Genomic DNA, 25,139 nt, shown 5'->3' with positions numbered 1-25,139 from the left:
CTGGCAACGCTCATCCTTCCAAGAGAGGCATGGGAAGATTCGTTTGCATCCTTACGGGGAGATTCTGCCTAATCTGGGGGAAAATTCAGGTTTGGCTTAAAATGCTGGCTCTCTGTGGGAAAAGAAAGGGCCTGGCTTCTCTCTGCATCTCCTGCCAGGGGTGACCAACCCTGCTGCAGACTTGGTGGCTCAGAATCACTGTGGCTTCTCTCTGTGAGCAGCCAGGATGGATTCCCACTGTCCCCCCTGAGCTGACAGTTGAGGCTGTACCTCTGCAGCCGAAAGCCCATTTCAGCTTCTCCCACAGACTTCTCCCACTCCAATGGAAATACTCCATTGGCGTATTTCCCCGTGTTGGTCAGGTTTTCAGAGACAGGATTTGAGCCCTGGCCTAATCCTTTCTCTTCTCCATTCAACCTTCAAATAAGGTGCTGACTGCTTCCTTTCACTTCCTTGGCCACTCCTGCTTTTTCAGGCCCAAAATAGCAAAAGCAGTTGAGATAAAATGCAGATAACAGCTGTGGAGCCTTGCTGCTGTACCCCACACGTGCATTACTACCCAGCCCTCATCACATCTGGATCACCTGACTGTGAGGTGAATTTAAGTTTTCTCACTTTCCTTGAGATGGGGACACAGTGAAAGCACATGCACAACTCCAGACAGCTGAACCAGCTCAGGGTAATTCAAAGTCACGAGTTGGAATTGATTATGTGACTATAAACCCAAAGCTGTTTGCACTCTTATGAAACTGAAAAAACAGGTAAGTTCTCTTTGACTCTTCCCAACCCTAAGCCACTCCAGCACTTACAGGAACAAAGTTTTAAACCAAGCTTTCACTTAAACACAACTTCCCCCCAGACCCTTCCATGCTCTGTCAGGCTGGGAAAGGAAAATGAAGTGGCCAGTTCTGTAGCACTAGTAAATACTGCTAATTCAGTAGTAAGGAGCTTCCCCTCATCACCACTTAGAGATCCCAAGTTCTCCCTTTTGGGGACAAATTACTGGCAATTTTGCAAGCATCACAAATAAGGAATCTCTTCATGACCTTTATTTCTCCTTAGTTTTGTAAGCAGTTGGGATCCAGTTAAACAAGGTCAAATTGCAATCCAATAAATGTTTTCTATTAAAAAGTATTTGGAGAGGTCTTTCTACTGCAACACTTTCTACTAGCAAAACGTTCATTAAATATAGTGAATTTTTAAACAAGATTAATACAAAGCTAGTCCTTGAGATAGAAACCATCAGTAGAAGGATCTTAAGCTAGTAAAATCTGCGAACAGGTACTTAAAACTGTACAGAGCAGAGACCTTGTATTTAAGTAGAACAACTGAAACAACCTGTTTTTGAGGCTTTTGGAACCCCATTCTAATATCGAGATATTGAAGGAAATAATTGAAAAATACCACCAGAAACTGCAGTTACTTACAGTCCTGTGATTAAACCACTGAATTCAAAATAAAAAACTCTTTAATCCAAAAATACCACCGTGCTTTCTGTGTGTGAAATCAAATGGTTTAAACTTGAGTGCCTTCGTCCCAATTAAATGAATATTCAAAGAGTTTTTCCTTTCTCTGCAATGTTCTGCCTACTGTGTAATTTTTAGGCATAGAAGATGCTTTTGAACCACTCTAGGTGCACATCTGATACAGAACATAGTTCTTTGTACAGCATTTTGATTTGAAGACTAAAGAAAATTATCAGGCACAAGTTAAGGGAAAAAATGGCAAATCACTTACAGAGCTCTTTCTTTAAACAAAAAAAGCAGGGGAATTTACAATGTATTTCTCACCTCGTTACCAGATTACTACCCCACTTCTAAATAAGGATGAAGGTGGTCAAAAAGAGAGAAACCACTTCCTCCTATGTTTTTAAAAATACTGAAGTACTTGGAGAACATTGGCACAGAAACTATATTACATGTACATTCACTTGTAAATATTTTAATGTAGCTTCAAACATAAAAATGCTGGTAATTTTACAGAATTTTGTTCGTTATCCATCCCAAAATATGGTTACTTGTATGAAAAAACGCTCTATTAAGGTATTTGCATTTTGTAAGGTCGTTTAGTGACATCTGTTGTCCACTGACCCCTGTGTAAAATTTCAGTTCTTTCCCACAAGGTATTTTGTAATGGTGAGGAAGTGGTGCAAAACCACCTGAAAAAGGTCAGGAGATAACATCTAATTCCAATTTTTGTGAGGATAACCACTGACAGAAGTATTGTTTATCTGCTTTTTTGTTTCCTGTTTTCTGTCTTCTCAAGTCCCCACAACTACTGATGAACTGTGGACTGGCAAAGAGTGAATAGGAAATGGCATTTTATATCAGAATGATCTGCCTCACACAAATTTACCATAGGGCTTGTTTACCTACTTTGTGCCTAAAGTAGGTACACGATTTGCTTATTGTTCAAAGATCTGCAAGGGTTAATAAAATTCAGAAGAGAGTATCATCAGTAAATATGCTACTGGAGATAAATAAGGATAACAGCCATCTTATCTAAGCTTTCCAACTTCAGCCTGTTTAAGCCCAAATACCATTTTCATGACACTACAAGCCTAGTGACAAAATAACATATGGCACAACAACTTCTCCAGAAAAGCTATGTGGACAAGAAAGTACTACAGAGTAAAATCTGACCAACTGGAATGGAACACTTGCCCTGACCTGGGCTCAAAGCTTGTTTGCTAAGGTCAGTCACAGAAAAAAGTGAGGATGTTCTCTGTCTGTCACTACTTTTTAATTTAAAGTGTAGCTCTAGGAGAGCATTTCCCACTGTGTACAGTGGAAGGAATTTTGCCTTTTCTGTGGGTTGAAAAGTCTGGGCCCTGTAGTTACTTGAAACATCAAGATATCAGTGTGCTAAGGAGCAAAGCAAGCACAGCGCCAAAGCAATGCTGAGTTGAGGAATGGAGTTTGCAACGGGGATTATCAAAACCTGTTCTTTTGACTTGGCAAAGACTCAGCAACTCACGGGATCCCTGAAACGCAGGTGTTACTCACAGGAGCAGTCCGCGCCCAGCGCTGCCCCATCGCTGCCCCCGCAGTCCCCTCCCTCAGCCGCCGGAGCCTCGCACCCCCCGGGCTCGCTCTGGCTGGGGCAGGCAGGCCCGGCAGCGTCGGCATTGCCAGCAGCATCCCAACTGGCAGGACTCGTGTCTTCCGACGCCCCGTCGTGATGTGGACCTGCGTCCTTGGTCCCAGCGCCCTCGTCTCCCAAGTCTATGACATCGTCCAGCTGCTGTTCTGGATCGGGCTTGGCTGCTGCTGAGATCTGTGCTTCCAAGTTCCTTGTGTTCTCTGTAACTTCAAATTCCTGCTTCTCCTCTGCCCTTTGCTTGTCCCTAGTACTTAATTTAGCCTTTGTGGAATTCTTCATTTTTCTGCTGTGCATGTCTTCCTTGGAGAACCTCCAGTGAAACTACAAAGAAGGGATCCAAATGTTAAAGACCATTAGAGACAATCTCACATGGACATTTATTTTCCTGAATAGAAATGTTTTTATTATGTAGTTTTAATTCAAAGACTAGTTTGACCAAAAAGACCCAAGATTTAAAAAACTGCATGACTAAATCAGACAGCTTTAAATCATTTCTGCCTACACCTGTCAGGCAGAGAAACAAGACTCTGATGAATTCTGCTCCTGCACAGACCTAGTGGGTTCCTCTCCACACACCGTGTCACTGTTAAGGCCTGTGGCACCCCGGCAGCCCACCTGCACCACATGGAAAGGAAGGATATGCAAGGCTGCACAAGTGCAGACAGAGGAAACAATCCTACGGCATTATTCCAATGTTTTTCATCAGGTTAGCAGCAGAACTAATACCCAAGACTATATCCAAACAGTAAAATATTCTGAACTATTTGTATGAATGTTTTTTGATTAGAAAGCATGAGGCTGACTCTTGCAGAACTTGCACAAGACTTGAAACAGCCACCCTTTCAGAAGTGTTTTGACTACAATTAAAACAAAATGGGAATTAGCAGTACCTGGAAATACTGACTTGACAGGTGTAACATACATAAAGGCTGACAAATATGCCATTATTATATCTGCTTCACTTGTCAAAAAATAAATGAACCTTTCCAAGGAAAGCCATACCATAGGGTCACAGAACCATAGCATGGTTTGGGTTGGAAGAGACCTTAAAGATTATCTAGTTCCAACACCACTGCCATGGGCAGGGACACCTCTCACTAGACCAGGTTGCACAAAGCCCCATCCAATCTGGCCTTGAACACTGCCAGGATTAGGGCATCCACAACTTCTCTGGGCAACATGTTCCAGTGCCTCACCACCCTCACGGTAGAGAATTTCTTCCTAATATCTAATCTAAACCTACTCTCTTACAGTTTGAAACCATTCCCCTTGTCCTATCACTACAGTTCCTGATGAACATTCCATGTCCGGCTTCCTTGTAGGCCTCCTTCAGATATTGGAAGGCTGCTGTGAGGTCCCCATGCAACCTTCTCCAGGCTGAGCAGCCCCCATTTCCTTAGCCTGTCGTTATAGGGGAGGTGCTCTAGTCCCCTTATGAATTTCGTGGCCCTGCTCTGGATTTGCTCCAGGGTTCCAAGCCGCTGCTGAGCCATCCTACACAAGTTTGCTGGGTACATGGGAATGCGCATGGCCATTTTGTCAGCAGTGCCCATTGCTGATGGCAACTCAGGGGTGGGTTAGTAGGCAACCTTTGTATGGTGTAAATAATCTCATCAGGACATTGAGTAAATCCAGCCATGCTCCAAAAGCCATTTTCTCCAGAGAAACCAGGTCTGTGCTGAAGTTGGCCAGAAGATCTTGTGTTCATAAATTTTTGATCTAGCTCTTTATTCCTTAATCAAAAAGCCATTCAAAACCTATTAAGTTTATTAGATTACAAAGCTGGAACTATGCTCTTTCCTTCTGTTGGTCAGAACTTAATGTAAAAAGAAAAGGCAGGGGCGGGGGGGGGCGGGGGGAGGTTGGGAGGGGAAGAAGAAACTGGCTTTCACAAGATTCTTCTCGGTTTTACTTAGAGGAAGTTATCTTTCACTTTAATAGCACTGCAATTTAGAGAAAGAGGAACGATAACATCTCAGTTCTAGAGCTCAACTGTTTAAAATTCAGACACCTGAGTTTTCTCCTCTTTGATTTGCAGAAGTGCTGGGCACCCACTGCTCCCCTTAACTCAAAGCTCTCTTTGACGCAAGGTAAGATCAGGGCCCTCAATGAGATAAAGATCAAACTGTAGGAGACTCTGTGTGTACATGCTAATGTACGTGTACTCAGTCAGGTATTTATGTTGTATTTCACAAAAATGCATTCAGCCAGTTTCTGCTGAAATAGCATCAGTTTTGTATAAAGTGATTGAAAATGATTATCTCATCACTGACTGAATATTGCAGTAGCAAGCGTACTTCTGACTTACTGAAGAGAGAATCAAGTTGTACCACTCCTTGAGTGTTTCCTTTTCTGTTTCTCTAGGTACCCTGAGCAGCAGTTGGATGGTGTGCAAAGACAGGATGGATCATTTTCCAACAATGCAATATCCTTTTAATCTTACCAGCCTATTTCACTCCTCCAAAGGGTTATCTGTAAACATTTTAGACATGCCATATCTCAAGTTAAAAAAAAAAAAACCTAGAAGTCTGTGACTTTGTATGTGCAGAATATTCAGCAACTTAGTCAAATGCCAGGTTTGGTATCTTTGATGTGACTCACAACAACCACCTACAGATGTTGAACCAGTCTTACATCTCTTTATATAACTATAATCAAGGTATGTCATTTTTCCTTGACCTTTGGTATGAAAATGTGCTGTAGTGATTCTTGCCTTCAAATATGCCTGTATATTTAATGCTGCCAACAAGTTAAGTCCTTTGTTTTGTCAACCAGACATTGTTAAATAAGTTTTTATAACCCGGAATGAAAAAAACTTAAACAAAGTTTTGAATCATCTGGATGGTATGTATGTGTTATAATACAAGGAATCAGTATCATACTAGTTTCCCTATTTGAAGAAGTACAACCACATACGGGTTCCCACCACTTCCACTAAAACCATGTACAGTGGTAGGAAAAGAATGACCAAATAGAGGCACTTAATGCTCATCCCAAGATCCCTTTAATCACCGGAAAACAAAGAGAAAAAAACAAGAAAGATGGGCTTTGTAACATGTAAAGACAATATTCCGGGCTCCAGCTTTGCTAATGAGAGAGGGTACATCTTAAATCACAGTCACACTCCCAGCACTTCTCTCCTACTTCAGTCAGCTCAAATACTCCCCTGCTCTGCACTGTATCAAAAAGACAACTCTCACAGAACCAGGCTCCAGAACAGTGAGGGATTTATAGATGAAAACTATCTGCATTCTATAAACTCTTGGGTAAAATGCTGCTCGTGGTCAGCTCTGCTGAGCACTTCCAATCTCCTACTCCAGCTCAGCTCTGCAGGGTCTCGAGGGCCTCACTCCTGCAGGAGACATCAGGCTGGGCAGCACCCACCTAAGCACACAGACCCAGAACACAAACGAGGCTGCATTCATCAGACGCTCATCGTCGTGTGGTTTCAGGGATCTTTTCCATACTTCATCTGGCTTTCCTGATCCCTTCCATACTAAAAGGGCAAGGCAAATTTGAGTACTGTAGGAAGGTCATCACTTTCCCAGTCTCTCAGCTGTATGGCATGACAAGTTTGGGCAGGGGTTCCCACAGCTACACATTTGAAAATGGAAGTGGGAATACATACATGTACCCACATCCATACATCATTAGCTGTCAGCTATGTCCTCGAATAATTTAGCTGGATTCAGGAAGCTTTTTATGGTTAAACTGTAGCAGAATTCATTATCATTCACACAATAGATGGAAACACCAGCCAAGATCAGGCCTACATTGTGCTAGGCTCTACCAAAATACACACACACAGAGAGAGAGAGAGAGCGCAATTTAAACAGAAAAGAAAAAGACAGGCATTGGGTGAGAGAAAACAGTATTGGTTCTACCTTGCAGGCAGTGAATATGGACAGAGAATTTTAGGTCATATATGGAGATTTATGGCTGGTTTACATAAAGAGAAATCTACATCCCTTCTGCTGCCACAAGTTCAACAGAGAATGAAATCTAAGAGCTTTCACATCATTTGAGCATTTTTTGTTTCTTTCATTTGAATAGTTCCATTCCTTGTGTCTGGCTACTGCATCACAGAAACACTGAATAGGCCATTTTTCCTTCTATGGGAAATCAATTGCAATATAAAAATACCACTAAAAAAACCCAAAGAAACCAGAAACTCAAGGTTATTTACCTTAGATTCTTTCTTCTTTGCTTTCTGGGGCAAAGAAGGTCTCTGAAGAAATACAATTTGCTTTGTAGATAAATTCCCCTCCCTGAAAAGAAACAAATGCACACTCCTGAGAATGAATTAAATTCACATCCAGCATCATTCAAAGCGAAAATCCATCTCAGTCATTTATTTCTGCAGGTCAAAGAAGAATAAAATGAAGAATGATCCACATGTTGCCTGTCCCCAGTGTCTTTGAGCAGCCTGGTATTTTGCAGAGGGGGTGGGGTGGGAAATGTTCAGTCTGACAGAGCCTGTCAGCCTGTGACACAGTTTTGTTGAATGTTTTAGCATTAGTGTGTAAACACAGAATAAATTGTTTGGAACAAAAAGGAAGAAACCCAAGCACCCCGGAGCCTGTGTGTCTCAGAGTGCCTCCTCCCTCCTTCCCTGCCTCCCAGGGCACTGATCTGGAATGGGGATGGGTGCTGCCTACAGGCCTGCAGCACAGCAGGAGGAACAACCAAATGCAGTTTCATTAGGAGGGTGCCCTTCTGCACTGTCAGCCTGACCTGTCTTATTGAAGGTATTAGTGGGATACAGAAAGCTGGAGGAGAAAGAAAATCATATATATCTTTAAGAGATAGGGCTTACAAACCATAATTGTGATTTTCTATTCATTCCTGTATTTAAACATGTATGACAAACTCAAATACCATTTTTCCCCCGCACAGATGGCCTCTGCTTTTTAGGTTTTTATATGTAGGAGTTGTCTTCATCTAGACCTCATAAAGAGCTCTGCGTATTTTTACTCTTTAAAGACAGAAAATCATGACTGATTATATGGGTATGTATATAAACATAAATATATTCTTGACCACTGAAAATTCAGAAAGCACCATCTTCATGATTAACAAGTGGGATAATTGTTTTTCACTAGTCGTGAAGAGTATTTTTAAGTGACTTTTGTTTATATTTTAAAACTCAGAATATTAATAACAGCAAAGCAGACCACAGAATTATTATATCTGCACAGAAGGCTACTAGAGCAATGATACCCGAGCCTCACATGGTTCTGCTCAGCTGGACTGTATCAGCAGCACTAGACAGAAATCTATTAAGAATAAAATTTATTTTCTTCATATAGACAACACCTCACTCCAAACATTATCACACATTTTGTCTTTGCTCTAAGAGGGGTTACTGGAAGATCCAGAGCAGGAATTTTACAGTCAAGGAGTTTACAGAGAGGCAGAAACAATACCCAGAAAATTTATGCAGAAACCACACTGCCACCTTGCAGTGTTCTGCCCACCAGACACGTGCTTCCTGCCACATGTGGCTTGTGATGCTGAGAAAACCCAGAGAACAGCTGCAGCAGGGTTTGTGAGGAAATCCACACTAACTGCACAGGGAATTGCCTGTACAGACTGTAGTGCTTGTACAGCAACTTCTCTGGCCAAAAGGCAGCACCCACCCCCTCCCTACCTGTTTGTCTTCACAATGGGAGTAGGAAGCACACACGTCAGCTGCCAGCCGTACATGGCAAGGGAATTCAGCAGTGGAACGTAATCTGTCTGCACTTCAACTCCCTGGGGAAGGAAAATCAACAGTTAGCATCACCACTTGGAGTGTGACATTCAGTTCGACACTAAAAAAAAAAAAAAAAACAACCGAAAAAAAAACATTTGTGGGTTTTCTTGGAGGGAGAAGGGGTTTTGTACAGAAGTGGGTCATTTTCTAAGTTCAGCTGGGCAGGAAGGAAAACGTTCAAAAACATGAGATACAAGACCTATTGCCCATACATCCCAAACTATTAAATGAGCTTGTTTAAAATGGTAAACATCTGTGATCTTGTTTTTGCACTGCCTGAGTCATCCATCTAGCTTTAGATGATTCCAGATCTGAACAGGACAAATTCATGGTATGTTATCAATTATGTCCTCCAAAGCAAAATTACGTTCTAGTTAAAAAGGACAACACTGCTTTGCTCATATTCTGCTCTTGTCTAGGCTACAGTAAATCCTGAATATCTGCACTCTACCATGGTGGATCAAAAGCAAAATAGCCAACAACAACAACAAAAAATGTAAGTACGAGTCTATTCCTTTTACCACCCACAAATACGCATTGCTGCCTTCTTATTTTGAATCAGGAAATCTGTGGGCGAGACCAAAAGCACTGCTTTCAGCACAGAAGTCTGGCTCCTGCTGCACATGTACCCAGCAGAGCCTTCCTGATTCTCTTTCAACTAAATGGCAGATCCTGTAATTCACACAGAAAGAACCACCGTGGTTTCGACAAAGATTGCTCCGGTGAGGTGTCTGATTGCCAAGACTTTCAGTAATATAGCAGATAGATGCTAGAGGTTACTTGGTAGTTTTTAATTTTAATAAACAGAAAGCAGACAAGTGGTAACTACTAGTCTCTACAAATATCAATAAATTCTACTAGAATAACAATTATATTTGCCAAGAATCTCAGGCGCTTACACAGGTTTCATGTGCACGTAAGGAGTTTTAACTGCCAATTCTCAACACTGGGGAAGGCACAACAGTTTTGCAGCTCCAAAAAATCCATTTATTCTGCAGTAATGAAATAGTCATTTGATCAGAACTAATCCAAATCCTGCTGTAGTCATTTCAAGGTATTTTAGTGAATTCCAATCTCAGCTATTCCTTTCTTCTAACAAATGTAATTTAGGTCACTTGGTATCTTTATCACTGAATGGCTGCCTGACTATACCTATTAAAAACCTGATCATGACTACAAATGCAAATAGCTGAAGAAGCTGTATTACTCCTGCTTAAAAGGAGAATGTTTAAAAGCTCTACCCCAGAAAGTGCATGCAAGGGAACACTACTAATGTAACTTCTGATTTCTGTGCAGAGGCTTTTGGGGACTTAGAGAAATACTGCTACTTTACAACATCACCGTGTACAGACTGGAATTTGTAACTCCAGGAGAGGAAAGAGACACCTTGCAAGAGGAGTGCAATACCACGTGGCCCTTAACTCGTCCTCTGAAGCGATCAGGACTCATCATGCAGCAGTGATAATGCTAGATTCAAAGTCTCCTTTGACTCCAATTTCCCTCTGTAAGATGGATATTTCTGCCCTCTTTCCACTTTTTAAAAAGAGTGTCCAAAGGTAACGCAAAAATTACAACATATCTAGACACTTTTAAGAGATAATGTCTCAAGAAAACATACTACTAACATGCAGAGATTTATGAGATTGGTCAACAACGCCTTCAAAAAATAAACACGAAAATATGCAACATGATCATTAAGAATAAGGTCAGAGCATCCACCATCACAAACCTGCCATGAGGTGCCACATAAAAGGACCCGACTAAAACATTCCCTTCATCAAACAGTGTTTGCAGAGGAAAAACCAGAAGGAGCTCACTCATTTAGAGGGTGGAAGACTAGCAGGTCAGGAAAGACTGGCACAGCAGACCTTGTTTGTGCCCCAGCAACATCTTATGTTGCAAAGAGGATTTCTATTTTGAATTCATTGCCTAAGGTGGGTGATTAGCAGGGAGAACCTTCTCCTTGCATCAGGATGCGCAACAAATGTCAGAAATCAGAGAGTGATTATGGCAATGAGGGAGGACATCAATACCACGCAGAGCTCATTTGACTGTTGTAGAAGCCAAATTATTTCAGGGACATGCCATCACTCCTGCCACAGCCCACTGTCCCTGCAGGCTCTGAGCAGCGAGACAAGGCTGGCTTTGGACCTGTCTGACTTGTCAGGATTAAGCATCATCTGCAGCAGGTGATGGTGTATTTCACAATCCAGTGGTGCAGAAAGGAAACAAGCAGGTAAGCACATTCAAAAGGGTAAAGTTATCAGAAAATACATTTAAGATTAAAGTCAATTAGGCCTAAAGAAATGGTTTTTTTGAATCTGGAAATTAAAAAAAAAAAAGAAACGCCCATTGAAAGAGTTCTGTACAGACGTTACAAAAAGGTGAACTCTTATTTTTCCCATGTGCTGGTACCCAACACCCCAATGTACATGTTAGGCTGTTTGGAGGGAGGAAGTGTATCCATCATGCAGAGGTGTACACCTCCTCTGAGCTCCACATGCCCTTCAACAAGCCCTCTCCGACTTTGCACGACACTTCCTTCGCTGGAGTCAGTCACTGCACTTCTTCCCCAGGTCCCTGGGGAATAAACTACTCCTAATAATTGCCTGAGTTTGAAGATGACAGACAAGAGAAAGGAGTCACTCCAGAATAAACAGGTGTAATCCACATGGGCTTCAAGCTCCTTACTTGCAAGTACAGATAATTGAAGCTTTCTGTAAGACCACGAGAAATGACTTCTCCCTCCCCCTCCTGAATCATCGGTTGTAATCCTATCCCACGACTGGAATTTGTGTGCCAGCAGGAGTCACAGTTATAGAGACCTTTAATTGGTGTCATATTAAATGCTTTCTAAAGCAAAAATGCTTCTAAAGAAACAATACACTCGGGGATGGGTGCAGAGGAAAAGAGTCATCTTCTATTTGCTTTATATTTAGTACAGTAATTATTTTATCTACTATTATTAGAGACAATGGAAATATAATTTCAAACATACTGCTCCATCAGATGAAAGTGTGATGCTCTTTCTAGCTAGCAAATACTGGATTTGAACACCAGCAGAAGCAGAAAAAAAGTGCCAGAGCTCTCCTGAAAAAGAAGCGTTCAAATAATGCGTCTCAAACTGGGAGACATTTCATTCAGTGAAAGGGTGGAAAATTTTAATTAACTTGCTTCCCACTCTCCTGTGGATGATAAGTAATCTCTGATCACACTTTGAGTGTCAAGAAGCCAGAGCATATTGAGCTAGGATTTTCCCTTGACTTGCATCACATGAAAAGAATTCTTTTTATTTGTAGTTGTATTGTTTGTTTTCAGCATTTTTGCCTTTCACAGTTCCTTCTGCTCATTAGGAAAAAAAAAAAGATTAAAAAAAAGATAAGAATAATATCTAGGGCAAGCCACACAAACAACTGCATTAACAATTTTTTCTTTTCTTTCCCCCAGCTACTGAAGCAATTTTAACCACAGCAAGGTAATAAACAAGACAACTACTAAGCTCTTGTGAGACAGAAGTTCTTTAGAAATCATTCTTTCCTGGGCTAAGTGATTTAGTTACAAGGCAGCTACAGATTGTCACTATTTAATATTTTTTCCAACATGGATTAAAGATTGGAAGATTGAAAAGCCCATTAAATAAATCTTAATAAAACCTTTATCAGCGAATCCTAACAGACTGCATACCAAGATATACTGACAGATGGCAAAAGAGGATGGGAAGTAGAAAACACAAGTTGCTTTGAAAGTGTAACCTACTGTTTGTTGCAGAAAATGGGCACTGCACTCAAACCCAGCTCCTTACAAAAAACAGAGGGGAGAGTCTAGGAGGGTGGCAACATGCACCCTCCGCCAAGGCTCGTTACCAGTCCCCAGCACTGCCAAAGCCAAAGCTTTTCTGTCCTACGGCACTGAAGGGTGGAAGAGGAAGTGGCAAAAGCACAACTTGCACCTTAATGGAAAAGAAAAAAAATAAAATGAAAGAAATTGAATATGCAGGCCGTGTGAGAATGACCCCGTAAAAGTGTGCTGCAAACGTTTTAAGTTTGTAGTAACACGGCCGACAGGAAGACTAAATACAAGCTCTAAATTTGCGAATGATTTGCCTTTTTCCTTTTCAAGACTCCTTCCAAAAGGTAATTTCTGCTAACAATGTAACACTATTGAACTGTTAAAAACATTTATCGGAAGCAAAAGAGAAGTTTCAAAAATGCTTCAGCAATAAAGTTGGACTATGTTCCTCTAGTATTGAGCTGCTCCTACATTTCCACGTGTAATACTCCACAGCACCTTGCTAGCAGACACTTGCTACACAGCCATTAGCTGTAGGGGTGTGGGGTGGCTGCTGCACCCTTAGAAACCACCAGTGGCTTTTGGCACTGACCAACACAGAGTAGCTGCCAGATGAGGACCTTAGTGAAATGGTAACAGAGCAAAAGAGTAATAAATAAATCCACAGACAGGCTTTTTCCTCACTATTCTAGGCATATGCAATTCGGAGTTATTTATGATTACTAATATCTATGTGAATTCATGCAATGTAAAATATTTTAGAGAATATAATAAGGCTGTAACACTAAATGGGGCAGCATCCCGATAACACAGTTTTCCGGCACTTCAGATGTACCCAGTCACAAATTCAATATACACATAGACTGCTGAGTAGCATTCACAGCTGGCTCCACATCTAGGGTAAAACAAAAAATAACCAAAAATCCTTCTTTGCCCACAAGGCAAACTTCGCCCACTTCTCTCACTGAATTCTGTGGATACAAATCCTACTTTCTAGCATATACAAAAACATCTGAGCGCTCCTGATATTGCCTGCACCTGTAACACACCTGTGTTGCACAGCAACACAATTCTGCATTTATAGAAGCACAGAGTCGGTAGCCAAAGCTGCACAAGGTGAATGTGTTGACACAGAGGGTTCTCCATGCACGAGAAACATGGAAACATCCTATGTAATGTGTTAAACTCATCACTGCACAGGCAACGTACACACAATGGGACAACTCCACATTACTGTCGGTGGAACACACGAAATAAATGTGATCTAGCAGCCCATCAGTACATTTTCCTAAATAACTCTGGCGTTTTTACTTTCACAATTCCTGCAACACTTGTGTACCTTAAAGGGAGAGTTGATTTTACCATTTGTCCATGAACTGTTTTGGGAAAAAAACCCCAACACAGAAAAACACTACCTGAGAACCTGTGTACTCCAAGGTGCTGTACCACACACAGATGAATCATTCCCATGCAGCTTACCCAACATAATTTCCTTTGATTATAATTTATTCTCAAACAAAATGTGGCTTTTGCCAGAAGGCTTTGTGCACCACTCCACCATTATGGAACATTTCTATGTGAGCAAAACAGCTGAAGCCCAGACCCTCCACTACCAGCAGTTCAGGCAGCAGGAACACAAACACTGGCACTGCCCTTCTACGTGCAGGCTGTGCATGCAATTTATGGGGTCCCACTACTGCCTGGCTAAAGGGGATCTGCTGGGGAAAAAAAACTTGATTTGTGTCCTGTGTGGTTTTATAGGAAGTGTACAAGCTCGTATGCTCACTTTTTCCTGAAAAATTTTATGGGTGAGCAGAGAACTAATTCTTATCTCTGATCTTGTCACAAACCTAAGAACACTGTGACAGATAGGAAAGGGGTTTTTTTAATTCATACTGTTTTAAATCCTGTGCTTTTCAGGCTGTTTACTTCAAGTGCCCTTTATTCATATAGAAGAAGCAATTGCCTTGTTAGATGTTCAGTACTGCCAGCACCACAAGAAACTGTCAGGGGAGTTCCAAGTTCATACTTCCAGATTTTATTACTAAATTTATCATCAAAACCAATGAAAGATTAGCCTGTGGGTTTTAATCCTGTATAGATTATATGTCTGCTGAGTTCAGCAGACATATATAGGCACATATACATACATATGTATATATGCTGCTTTCATATCTTACATAAAAGAATGAAAGAAGAATTATAAAAACCTTTGGAAGATAACAGGCTCCTGAAGGTTTTTGTTCAGCTTTTCTTAAAAAGCAACAAGGGGCACATTGCTGAAATACTATGCCCAGGCAATATATATGTCCTTTGGGTGGTAAAGAGGGTCACACACACGACTCTTCTGGGCTTTTCATGTCCATCGCCATCAGCTCCTTGGCTGACCCGGTCATGCCTTTCTCCCGTGGCCAGAGACAGCAAAACATAGCTTAGCTGACATATGACCTAAATCAGATTTACAGACAAATCAAATCCTCATTTCCAGAGAATTTGTTTCAAGGCTTACATTAAGGCAACTTGCAACCTAGGCTCAGCAGAGATAAATTTTTAAATCTTTTGGTATGTCACACTTTAAAAGGTTTACCATGTCTACGGTGGAGACTGACCCCATTCAAGTCTGCCAGGGAAATGGCAATACCACAATATATTTGAGATACATCAAAGGTATGGTACAGCAGCAAATACAAAGTGAAGAATCACCGGCTGAAGATTTTCAATGAGAAAATACCTGTAAATTAAGGATATTATTTCCAAAATGAACACTGCTTCAGAGGTAGAACAATGGCAAAATCTAAAATAAACGTTACAGCACTCAATTTTACGGACAGTATTAGCTACTTTGTCTTAGGTAATGGGGAAGAGAAGGTGACAAATTTAGAGTTGGGGAGAGACAAATCATGCAGGCTCTGATTAATCAGAACTGTCTACCCACATTTGCCTACACAAGCAGAATTAAAACCATCAAACAAGTTTTAGGGCTAGATCTCAGAGACTGCGGTGGAAATAATATGTCCTGACATTTTTAGAGTTAAAGGGATAAGGATGAATGCAGTATTTTGTCATAACAAGTCCTGTGGTCATTTGTAGAGGATATCAGAGCTCTACTTTGAGAAGAAAGAGTTAAATTACTCAGAGCTATTACATCCTGTCTGCTGCTTGGCGGGACCACATACTGTGACAGCTGCGAGCTTTACATCCTCTACAAACTGACATTTTACACACATACTGAGTGCATCACACTGTTCAGCTTGTTTTATCTATTAGCCTTAGCAATTAAAAAGGCAGCCCTTTCTCTGCTAAGAGGTGTGCCAACCCCTCTATTTTGTGTTCATGGTTAAACAGCAAACCTTTACCTTTCCATTTAGAAAGGTTCTCTTTCTAAAGGGCATAGATATTTGCTACGTCTTCCTTTTTAAAAAAGCTTTCTTTTGTTGTGGCTGGGATTCTTTTGTTTCTTCGTAACTGGGATACAGCACAATAAATTTACATTCAGTTCCAACCACATCTGAACAACTCCACAGCTCATCCAGATAATCAAATCTGATACAAATTTAAAATAAGGATCCATTATACACGTTTATGGCATGCTGCCCATCACAGCTTCTTCCATTGCTTTAGTACAAATGAAAACAACAAATGTAAACGGTTAATCTGGATCAGAGCTGAACCTATACCTCCCCAAAAAAGAAATTCTACATTAGCGAGTCATTCCACTGCTCCATAATTACTCCTGTGACAATTATACTTTGAAGCACTCATAACAGAAAGAAAGCCTTTACTGGGTCTCGGACATCTTCCGTCACTAGTGAACTCTGTCTTCTTCCCCATTTTACAGTCCCTTCCTCTGCACTGCATTATTCCATGGTTATGGTAAATAAAGGTGAATTTCAACAGGGTTTACACAGAGGTAACTTGGTTTTCGGTACAACACTGTGCAAGTGCCTAGAGATCCCCCAGCTTCCAGCCTTACTTTCATCAATTTGATGACTTTACCTACCTATACCTATTACGTCTCAGAAAGCTTGAGGCATGAAACATCCCAGCAGTTATTTAAATCTCAGGAGGAGAAAACAGAGGTGGTCAGCTCTGCTCTTTCTCTAAATAGGTAAAACCTTTGCAAGAGTCCCCTAATGCCTCAACATCTTTCCTTCAGCAAGTTTTTTCTTTTCTATATTCTTCCACTTTCAGTTTGGTGGGCACCATATTCATAATGTCCACAAAAGAGCCACACTTGATCTGAAAAGAGCAAAATTGCCAGGGAACACCCAGCATCCAAATTTTTAATTACAACAGAGGATAATCTGATCACACCAACAAGCTGTGTATTTGCTGTAAGTCAGTTTCTGAAATTGCACCTCCCAAATCTTACGTCTGGAACAGGAGATTCTCTGCATTAGTCCTCACATAGACATGATGTGTAGCAGTACAGCATCTCTTGACACACCAGATGGCATCGGGAGGTTGATTCCCTAATCTGTTGACCAGCTGTGTCTCCAGCATGGAATTGCTAGAATTGAAAGCAAATGATACTCCACCTACCCGGGCTATAACACTTCAAATGGCCCTGCAAAAAATACTCTTCTGCTGTGTCCTGGAGTTGTGGCCAGCACTCTGCCATCACAGGATCCCCATTAGCAGACGTCCTTGTCATGTAGCTTGACACAAAGTTGCTGGTGTCCATGAAGAGCAACCCAAAAGGTGTGTAGGGGCCATTATGACTAACTTTGATGCGATATCCTACTGAGACAGAGAACCTTTCACTGGTTGTCTGAGAGCCAAACTGGTTTGAGCCAAGAATCCATTTATAGCTTGGAAAGCTTTCTCCAACATGGCTATAAGTGACAGCTAAGGAAAAGTAATATATATTAGGTCAATCATGCAGGATACCTGCCCCAAATATTTTGTGTACTTCCTCTCAGCACATCTGGTTTAGTTTCTACTGAAAGAAATCCAGTTTGTACAGATCTGCTGCATAAATAATTATCTGAATTATCTCCTTTTTGCTTGCTTTGCACGTGGCCCTGACTAGTGCCGTGGGGCAGTCCTTAGCTCTTGTACTGAAAGAGATGGCAAACAATTCCTGTTACATGTTTCCCATGATTTAGGAAGTCTCTACCTATTCCATTCCCTGGAACTCTTCTCTTTTCCAGGCTGAAAGGACACACCCATGAAAAGTCTTCCTAATATGGAAGCTGTCTGTATCATGGATTATCCCCACTGCTCTTCTCTGAAAAATTACAGTGCTAACACAACCTTCTGAAACAAGGTGCTGTCAAACACAGCTTACACAGTAGTATGTAGTAGTATATGTTTGCTGTTTCACTCTCTATTCATTTCCTAACAGTTTTAAACATATGGTTAACATTAATGCTTCTTAACATTTGCCTTCTTGATCAGCCCTGACCTAATGCACTCATGGAACCATCTGTCATTATCTCAAAACCTTGTTCCTGAGTGGCAACACCATAATTTGACCCTAAAAATGAAAAAGAATTTACAATCAAGTCTGTCATGACTAACATTTAATGCAATATAGGAATCATTTTTTCAGATGCCCCTCATCAACAAGAAAAGCTGCTATTAACGTATTATACTGTTCTACAAGTTGTTTCTAGCTGTTACTATATGGCCATTTCTTGCTACACTGCAAAGTCATTATCTACTAACAAAAGTCTTAATCCTAGTCTCCTGGAATTTTACACACTTAATCTAGCATCTGTCCCATTTTCCTTTAATCCAGTCTTATGGCATGTGTATGCCAAAAGGATGGATTGTCTGTCTCAGGATTTTACACCATTTACAGTATATTCCAAGTGATAACATCAGGTATTGCCTTTATAGATACATAATATCTATTTTTAGTAGACAATTAATAAAATAAAAAAAATAAAAACCTTCTAAGAGTTACACAACTTCTTCTTTTCCTCCATGTTCTTTTTGCTTCAAGTCACAAAGAATTTAAGCCCAGCTTTTCAAATATCTATCTGTGTATCAAATTTGTGGTGGGAGATCGCTACTGACCAATCTGGTCTAAACAATGTTTCTACTGATCCGAGTGGGCACTTGGATCTATAGAAAGCCAAGCCATAACGTGGTTTGTTTATAGGGACCTATCCAAAATGCACAGTTCTTTCAGCGTAAGAAGAAGGTCAGACAGAAACCAAGGCAGTTATCTGTGCACTCCTGCTGCAGCTCAGCCTACCTAAAGGGCTGCCTTCTTTAGAACTGCAATGCTACAGTGACTGGTGTGATCATGTTGCCCTGGCAACCAATGGAGATGCTCTTTACAGATCTAGCAGACATCTGTAATTTTGGGACAGATAGCCCTGAGTTTCATTGCTCGCCATTGCTGACATTTCCTGTCCCCCCTAAAAAGCATGAAGATTATCAAAATCAGAAGTGCACTGTACAAAACTAAAGTGTGGTTTAACTGGCATTACTGCTATGTTCCATCCCTTTACCTCAGTTGCCTGTCTGATACTGTTGGAGCACAGATCAGCACATGAGAGTCTGCCACGCAGTCTTAGAGTGTTTTGATTTAAAAAAAAAAAATCAAAGAAGAAAGATTGTACACATACCTTCAAGACAGTCCACTGCTCTACCACAATTGCATCATAGCCCTGCATGGTTTTACTGTCTTCCACAGGAACATCTTCAAAGAGAAATACTCCATCCATTGTCCCGTGTAAAGACTCTGTGAAAACACAGGATTGATTGTCAGCTTTATGGAAGGCATTCCTTGTGTAGTGAGGCATCTGAATTTATTAATAACATATTCTTCCAAGGATGTTACTAAAAAGTTCACAGACATTCTCTAATAGTCCAGCTCTATTAACCTTTAGCAGTTTTTAAGAGCAATACTACTCCCTAATAGCAAACCTTGCTGTCCGCTCTGTTATTCCACAGTTTGTCACCAGAACCCACAGCTCTCCCATACTGAGCAGGCAAAATTAATTCAGTCCTCAGTTTAGCAGTACTGCTCACCTACTTGAAGTTATAAATGCACTAAACACCATGTATTAAGTCAGTGTGTTATTTTCAAGGCTTGTTCAAAGTATACTGATTTGTATTTATGATATTTATTATATATATTACTATATCTATTCATTCACAGAAGTCAGAACCCTGCACATGGATCAGCCACTGCATCTCAGTGAGCTAAATGGACTAAGGATGATCTGGCATATCTGAACACTGTGAAAGAAAAGATACATTCATAACTATTTAATCAATTTATGAAGGCATTTTGACCATCTGGTTTAGTGCTTCTCTATTCTCATTTGCATTCCCAACACATTCAGCCTTTTTTCAGACAACACATACCACTAAAGTTACTCGAGCACTTTCTCCTTCAACTTAACTGAATAGTCCATAATCAGCTCCCATATGCAAGAACTCACGTTTCGTCAGCTCCGTGATGTAACAGAATCAGAATAACTGAAAAAACACACTTACTTTTCTTTGTTAAAATAAGCTAATTGATGAAGCAACAGAATTATATTTAGAAAAGCTGTAAATAAGAAGGACTGTATTCTTTATAAACAGAGAAAACTCTTCTCACGTTGTCACAAAGCATCTTTTTCAGCCTTTCTAGTATGAATAATATATTTACCCTGTATGACTGATTATAAAGACCCTGCTTATGCCCTCCCCCAGGTTTTGTCTTTTGAATGATAATTTCCTTACACTTTTAGGAAAATTATGTTCCTTGCACTGGTAGGATACATGTTTTTGAAATGCAGTCACACATGCCAAAAGGACAGATTCCTGAACTGATAGGAATCTTCTGGATAAGCCTGCTTAGGTGTTTCATCGGGTCCTCCTGATTTCCTGGTGGATGTTATGAGGTCAAGAAATGCCAGCAGGGAAGCATTGCTGCCTCCCAGGGAAAACATACATCAAACTCAGAAACAATTTTCACAAAAGAGGCAATGAAGAGGATTGAGGCTTCTTACCTCTTGCAGACACAACCTCAGTCAACATATTCTGATGTCATTACATGATCTAAATCCAATTTATTATCTGGAAATAACAAATTTGATGTGGGCAAAGCCCACAGCTGACCAGATTCCTACATTTGGAGGAATACATCTACACACACACACTGTAGCAAGACTCTTGCTGCAGGTGTCAAGCCCCCCTGCTTCTACTTGCACTGTCCCCTACTCTCTCTTGCTGCAGTTGAAGTCAAGTCATTAAGTTGCAAGTGAGGAGATGCAAATACTTGTCTCTAAATTAACACAGCATATTTATTTGCAGTTCAGTTGTGAAGGAAAAAAGTTGTAAACCAATTACTAGAGATTCTCCTTGAGATTGTGTTGGGAGACTGAAAGAAGAAAAACACTGTCTACTTTCACACTTCCTTCGCAGGCAGGTTTCCTGCAACTCTATTTAGAATAAAGAGAGACGAAGACTCCTCACCACTACAGCAAGCCAGTATTACACATTGCTCCAAGGAGGATGAGCTGGACTACAAAGCAGTAACTCCTGTCATATAGGCAGATTTCTCATCCAAGTAAAGAGAACAGACATTTTTGTTGTGAAATAACAGGCCAGATCACTAAGTAGCTGGGTTACAGGTCTGAAAACACAGGCAGAGCAAGCTTGCTATGGGTACAAGCTTTAATTACCATATTCCATTCAAAAAAGGCACTAGACCTGACATTGCAAAGAGGGAACTTCTGTGCAGTGTATCACATTCCAACACCCAAACCCATACCCAAATCTATTTCAGGATGCACAATGTACAAAAAACCCTTTAATTTCCAAAGCAGGGATGACAGGACAGCATCTAAGACTGAAAGCAGAAACCCATAGATCCCTACTAGACACAGACATCCAGATCTTGCCAGGGGGAGCTTTATACGGCACCAGTGCACTGCTCCTGTGTTGTGAATTCTCTTAATGAAATTCGGTGTCACACTGTTGGCACAACTGCAGCTTGAGCTCACCCCACGCATTTGCCAGCTAATTAATAAGCGATCAAAACACAATCAGCATGTGTGTGTTTACACTCCCTCATAAATCATCCTTTGTGGTTTATTCTGCTGCACATTCCACTCATGCAATTCACAGCTTCCACATATGTGAATATCACGGCACATATGTAATGTTTTAGAAACTAATAGCTGAGCTTGGGAGACCCTACAGGCAGCAGACACTTCCACTGTGACAGTGCTGGGTTTATAGTTGGACTCATGATTTTAAAAGTCTTTTCCAACCTAAGTGATTCTATGACTGCTTTCTTGTTGGTTGTACAGTGATTACTCTTGAAGGCTACATCCATCGATCCTGCAATCCATGGATTTTATTTTTTTTTTTTTACTAGGAAAGAAACCTATAGAAAATAAAAAGACTGTGAGGGAGGAAACGATGAGGGAGAGACAGCTGCTGTAAATGTAAAGAGTACTGTCTGTTCAACAGAGTGATGCTGGTGAAAAACTCTATAAAAGAAACTGGTTGATGATGCTCAAGATTTTCCCTCTTAACCATAACCAACCTCCTCTCTACTTGTCGTACCACAGTGTTTTAAACTTTCATGCCATGAAAGCACACCTTCCAATTCTCACACCTTGGCTGTACAACTTCCCTTTTACAGGCCATCTACTACTCTGGAGAGAAAAGGGGAGGTAAAGAAAACAATAATTGGATCATTAAGTCCTTTGCATGTGAAGCATTTGGGATGCAGAGAATAATTGGGGGAAAGGAAAAAGCAGCAGAAAGTAAGTTAACAGGGTCATATTTTGGAGAAAAGCCATGCACAACTCACACTATGCTGTCAGGATCAGCAGGAATATCAGGGAAACTTAACACAGAGGTGTGGAAAGACAAGAAGATGGACAGATGCACTGAGTCTGCCTGTAGTATTTTATCACACAGGTACTCTAGATCTAAAAGCAACTTCAGTCTATACACACATGTTCTAGAGCTGTTCTAGGTAAGGTGCACACGATCTAACAGTTTTATAGAATCATAGAATAATTCAGGTGGATGGGGACCTCAGGAGGTCTACAGTCCAACCTCCTTCTCAAAGCAGGTTTCATACAAGTACAGACCAGACTGCTCATGGGTTTATCTAGTTGCATCTTCAAAATCTCCAAGGATGGAGATGGTACAATTTCCTGAGCAGCTTCTTCTGGAAAGTGACTTCTTTAATGATGGGAAAGTGGTTTTTTATACCCAAAAAGGACCGCTCTCATTTCAATTTGTGTACATTTTTCCTAATCCTCCTACCACACACCACAGTCAAGAGCCTTGATCCACCTTTTTGAGTCTCCTCACAGGCACTGCCAGGTCCCCCAAAGCTGTCCCTTCTTTAGGCTGAACCAATCCAGCTCCTTCACAGTCTTCCCTAACAGGAAAAATGCTCCAGCCACTGACTCTCTCTATTTTGCTGACTCTCTGCTAAACTAGCTTTGGTTTGTCAATATCTTCCTTGACCTCTTTGAAAGAGGACTCAAACCTGGATACAGTATGTGTTCTACACAAAACCTAATGAGCACCAAGCAGAAGAGAACAGTCACTGCCTTCTATCTACTGGTTACATTCTTGTTGTTACAGCCTGGTATGCTGCTGCCTTCTCTGCTGCCAGGGCATAATGCTGGTTCACCTTCAGCTTGCTGACTGCTAACATCGCCCTGGACCTTTCCATAGAGCTGCTACCCAGCCAGGCAGTCCCCTGCCTGGATTAGTGAAAAGGCAGTGTCCCTTCCCAGAGGCAAGACATTTGTCCTCATAGAATTTCAGAAAGCTCCTGCTGGCATGTTTTTCCAGCCTGCCCAGGTCTGTCTGGACAACAGCCCAGTCCTCAAGCACATCAGCTGCACCCCTGAGTATGGGACCATCCACAAATGTGACACAAGCAAGCCTCGTTGCCTCCTCTGCATAACTGATAAAATTGTTAAACACAACAGGTCCCAGGACAGATCTCTCTGGTACTCCACTTGTTACTCCAGGTAAAGTGTGACCTGTTATCCACGACCCTCTGAGTCTAACCATGCAACCAGTCTTTTACCCATCTAGGCTGCACGGTCATAACTTGGATACAAAAATATTGTGGGAGCCATAGTAAAATTTCCTTAATGAATTCACCCAAAGTGACATCTAGTGCTTTCTCTTCATCCACAAATCCAGTCATTTTATCACAGAAGACAATCAGTTTCAAGTATGTTTTACTCTTATTAAATCCATGCTGACTGTTCCCAATCACTGTCTTCTTCTCCATGTGTCCAGACACGTTCCAAGAGGACCGACTCAGTGATCCAATCAGAAATTAAGTGAGGCTGACCACCCTGTAGGTCCCTGGTTTGTCCTTTCGGTCTTTCTTTTAAACATGGGTGCAACCTTTGCCTTTCTCAACTGTTAAAAACCTCCCCTGATCTCCATGATCTCCCAAAGATGACCAAGGGTGTCCTTGTTATAATGCCAGCCAGCTCTCCCAGAACTCTTGGATGTAGTTTGGTCTCAGAAACTGAGGCACTCTCTATACTGATCTTCATCCACTGCTGCTAGTCCTGCAACTTCCTTGAACCTTACCTCGAAACTCAGATGCCTGAAGACTGTGTCTGTGAAGACTAAGGCAAAGGAAGCACCAAGTATCAGTCTTATCTAGATGTATCTTATCTCTTTTGCATATCCTGATGTAGGATGAGGTGAATTGTAACACAAATCCTACTGACTATATAGGTCTAGGCCTAGATCCCCATTGATTATAATGGCACTTTGGGGTGACAACTCATACACAGATACCTGCAGGACAGATGCCTATATTTATTCAGCAGAAGGTTACCCAACCTGTCTACAAAGATCAGCCATCTAAAGCTTTAAATAGTGAGTTGGTTTTTCCAGTTTCCACTGTTTCTCATGCAAAGTATTTCCTGATTCTGATGCAGTTGTATTCTCTTTTGGTAATCTCTTTTTTAACAAGATTTAGCTCCTGAAACTTCGCTTAAGTTAAAAAGTCCTTAGGACTTTCAAATTCTAGTCCATTTGCAATAGGGCAGTAAGGAATGCCAATAAACCAAAGCATTTTGACTTACTTTGCCATTTGTAGCATCATTTCTCAATCTCTAATCTTGAACTTCACTCTTTCTTGAAGAAAAGGCTCCAAAAATAAAGGTTGCAATCACTGTCCTTCTTCTGAAAATGTTCCATTACCACTGCATTTTTTATTAAGGCATCCTACTGTGTGCAAAAAGCTATTTTCACTGGCTTGTATAAATATTTGATGTAGCTCGGTTGACAAAAAGCTATTTTGATGTTCTTGCTTCTGATTTCCAAGAAGTATATGGGGAAAGATTACTTACTTTACCATGACAGCTGTCCTAGTGGGTGACAATTTCCCCCTTGTTGTCTTTAAACTACAAATTCCCCTTACCTAGGAAACCAACCTTTAGGCTGCTGTTGCTCTCAATGAGGAAAAAACTAGCTCTCTGTGGCTTTATGTGGCAAGTGACCTGACTGTTGGCCTTTGCTTCAGATTTGCATTCCT

At 41.0% G+C, this 25,139-nt stretch overlaps 1 protein-coding gene across 2 annotated transcripts in view; it reads right to left on the bottom strand.

The window, feature by feature from the left end:
- Positions 1-1,034: 1,034 nt before the first annotated feature.
- RFTN1 (raftlin, lipid raft linker 1) overlaps positions 1,035-25,139 on the bottom strand; it is a 97,665-nt gene continuing 73,560 nt past the window's right edge. For both annotated transcript variants that reach the window (XM_064673670.1, XM_064673660.1), the window contains exons 7-10: positions 19,228-19,343; positions 8,753-8,856; positions 7,289-7,370; positions 1,035-3,423 (exon numbers count right to left, since the gene is read on the bottom strand). In XM_064673670.1, coding sequence (XP_064529740.1) covers positions 2,998-3,423; positions 7,289-7,370; positions 8,753-8,856; positions 19,228-19,343 — 728 coding nt within the window. In that variant the 3' untranslated portion in view covers positions 1,035-2,997. The remainder of the gene's footprint in view (positions 3,424-7,288; positions 7,371-8,752; positions 8,857-19,227; positions 19,344-25,139) is intronic.

This window comes from Pseudopipra pipra, chromosome 1, assembly GCF_036250125.1.
Source record: "Pseudopipra pipra isolate bDixPip1 chromosome 1, bDixPip1.hap1, whole genome shotgun sequence".
NCBI classification, from domain to species: Eukaryota; Metazoa; Chordata; class Aves; order Passeriformes; family Pipridae; genus Pseudopipra; species Pseudopipra pipra.
Note: the sequence above shows the minus strand (reverse complement) of the source record. Positions and strands in the feature narration are given on the sequence as shown.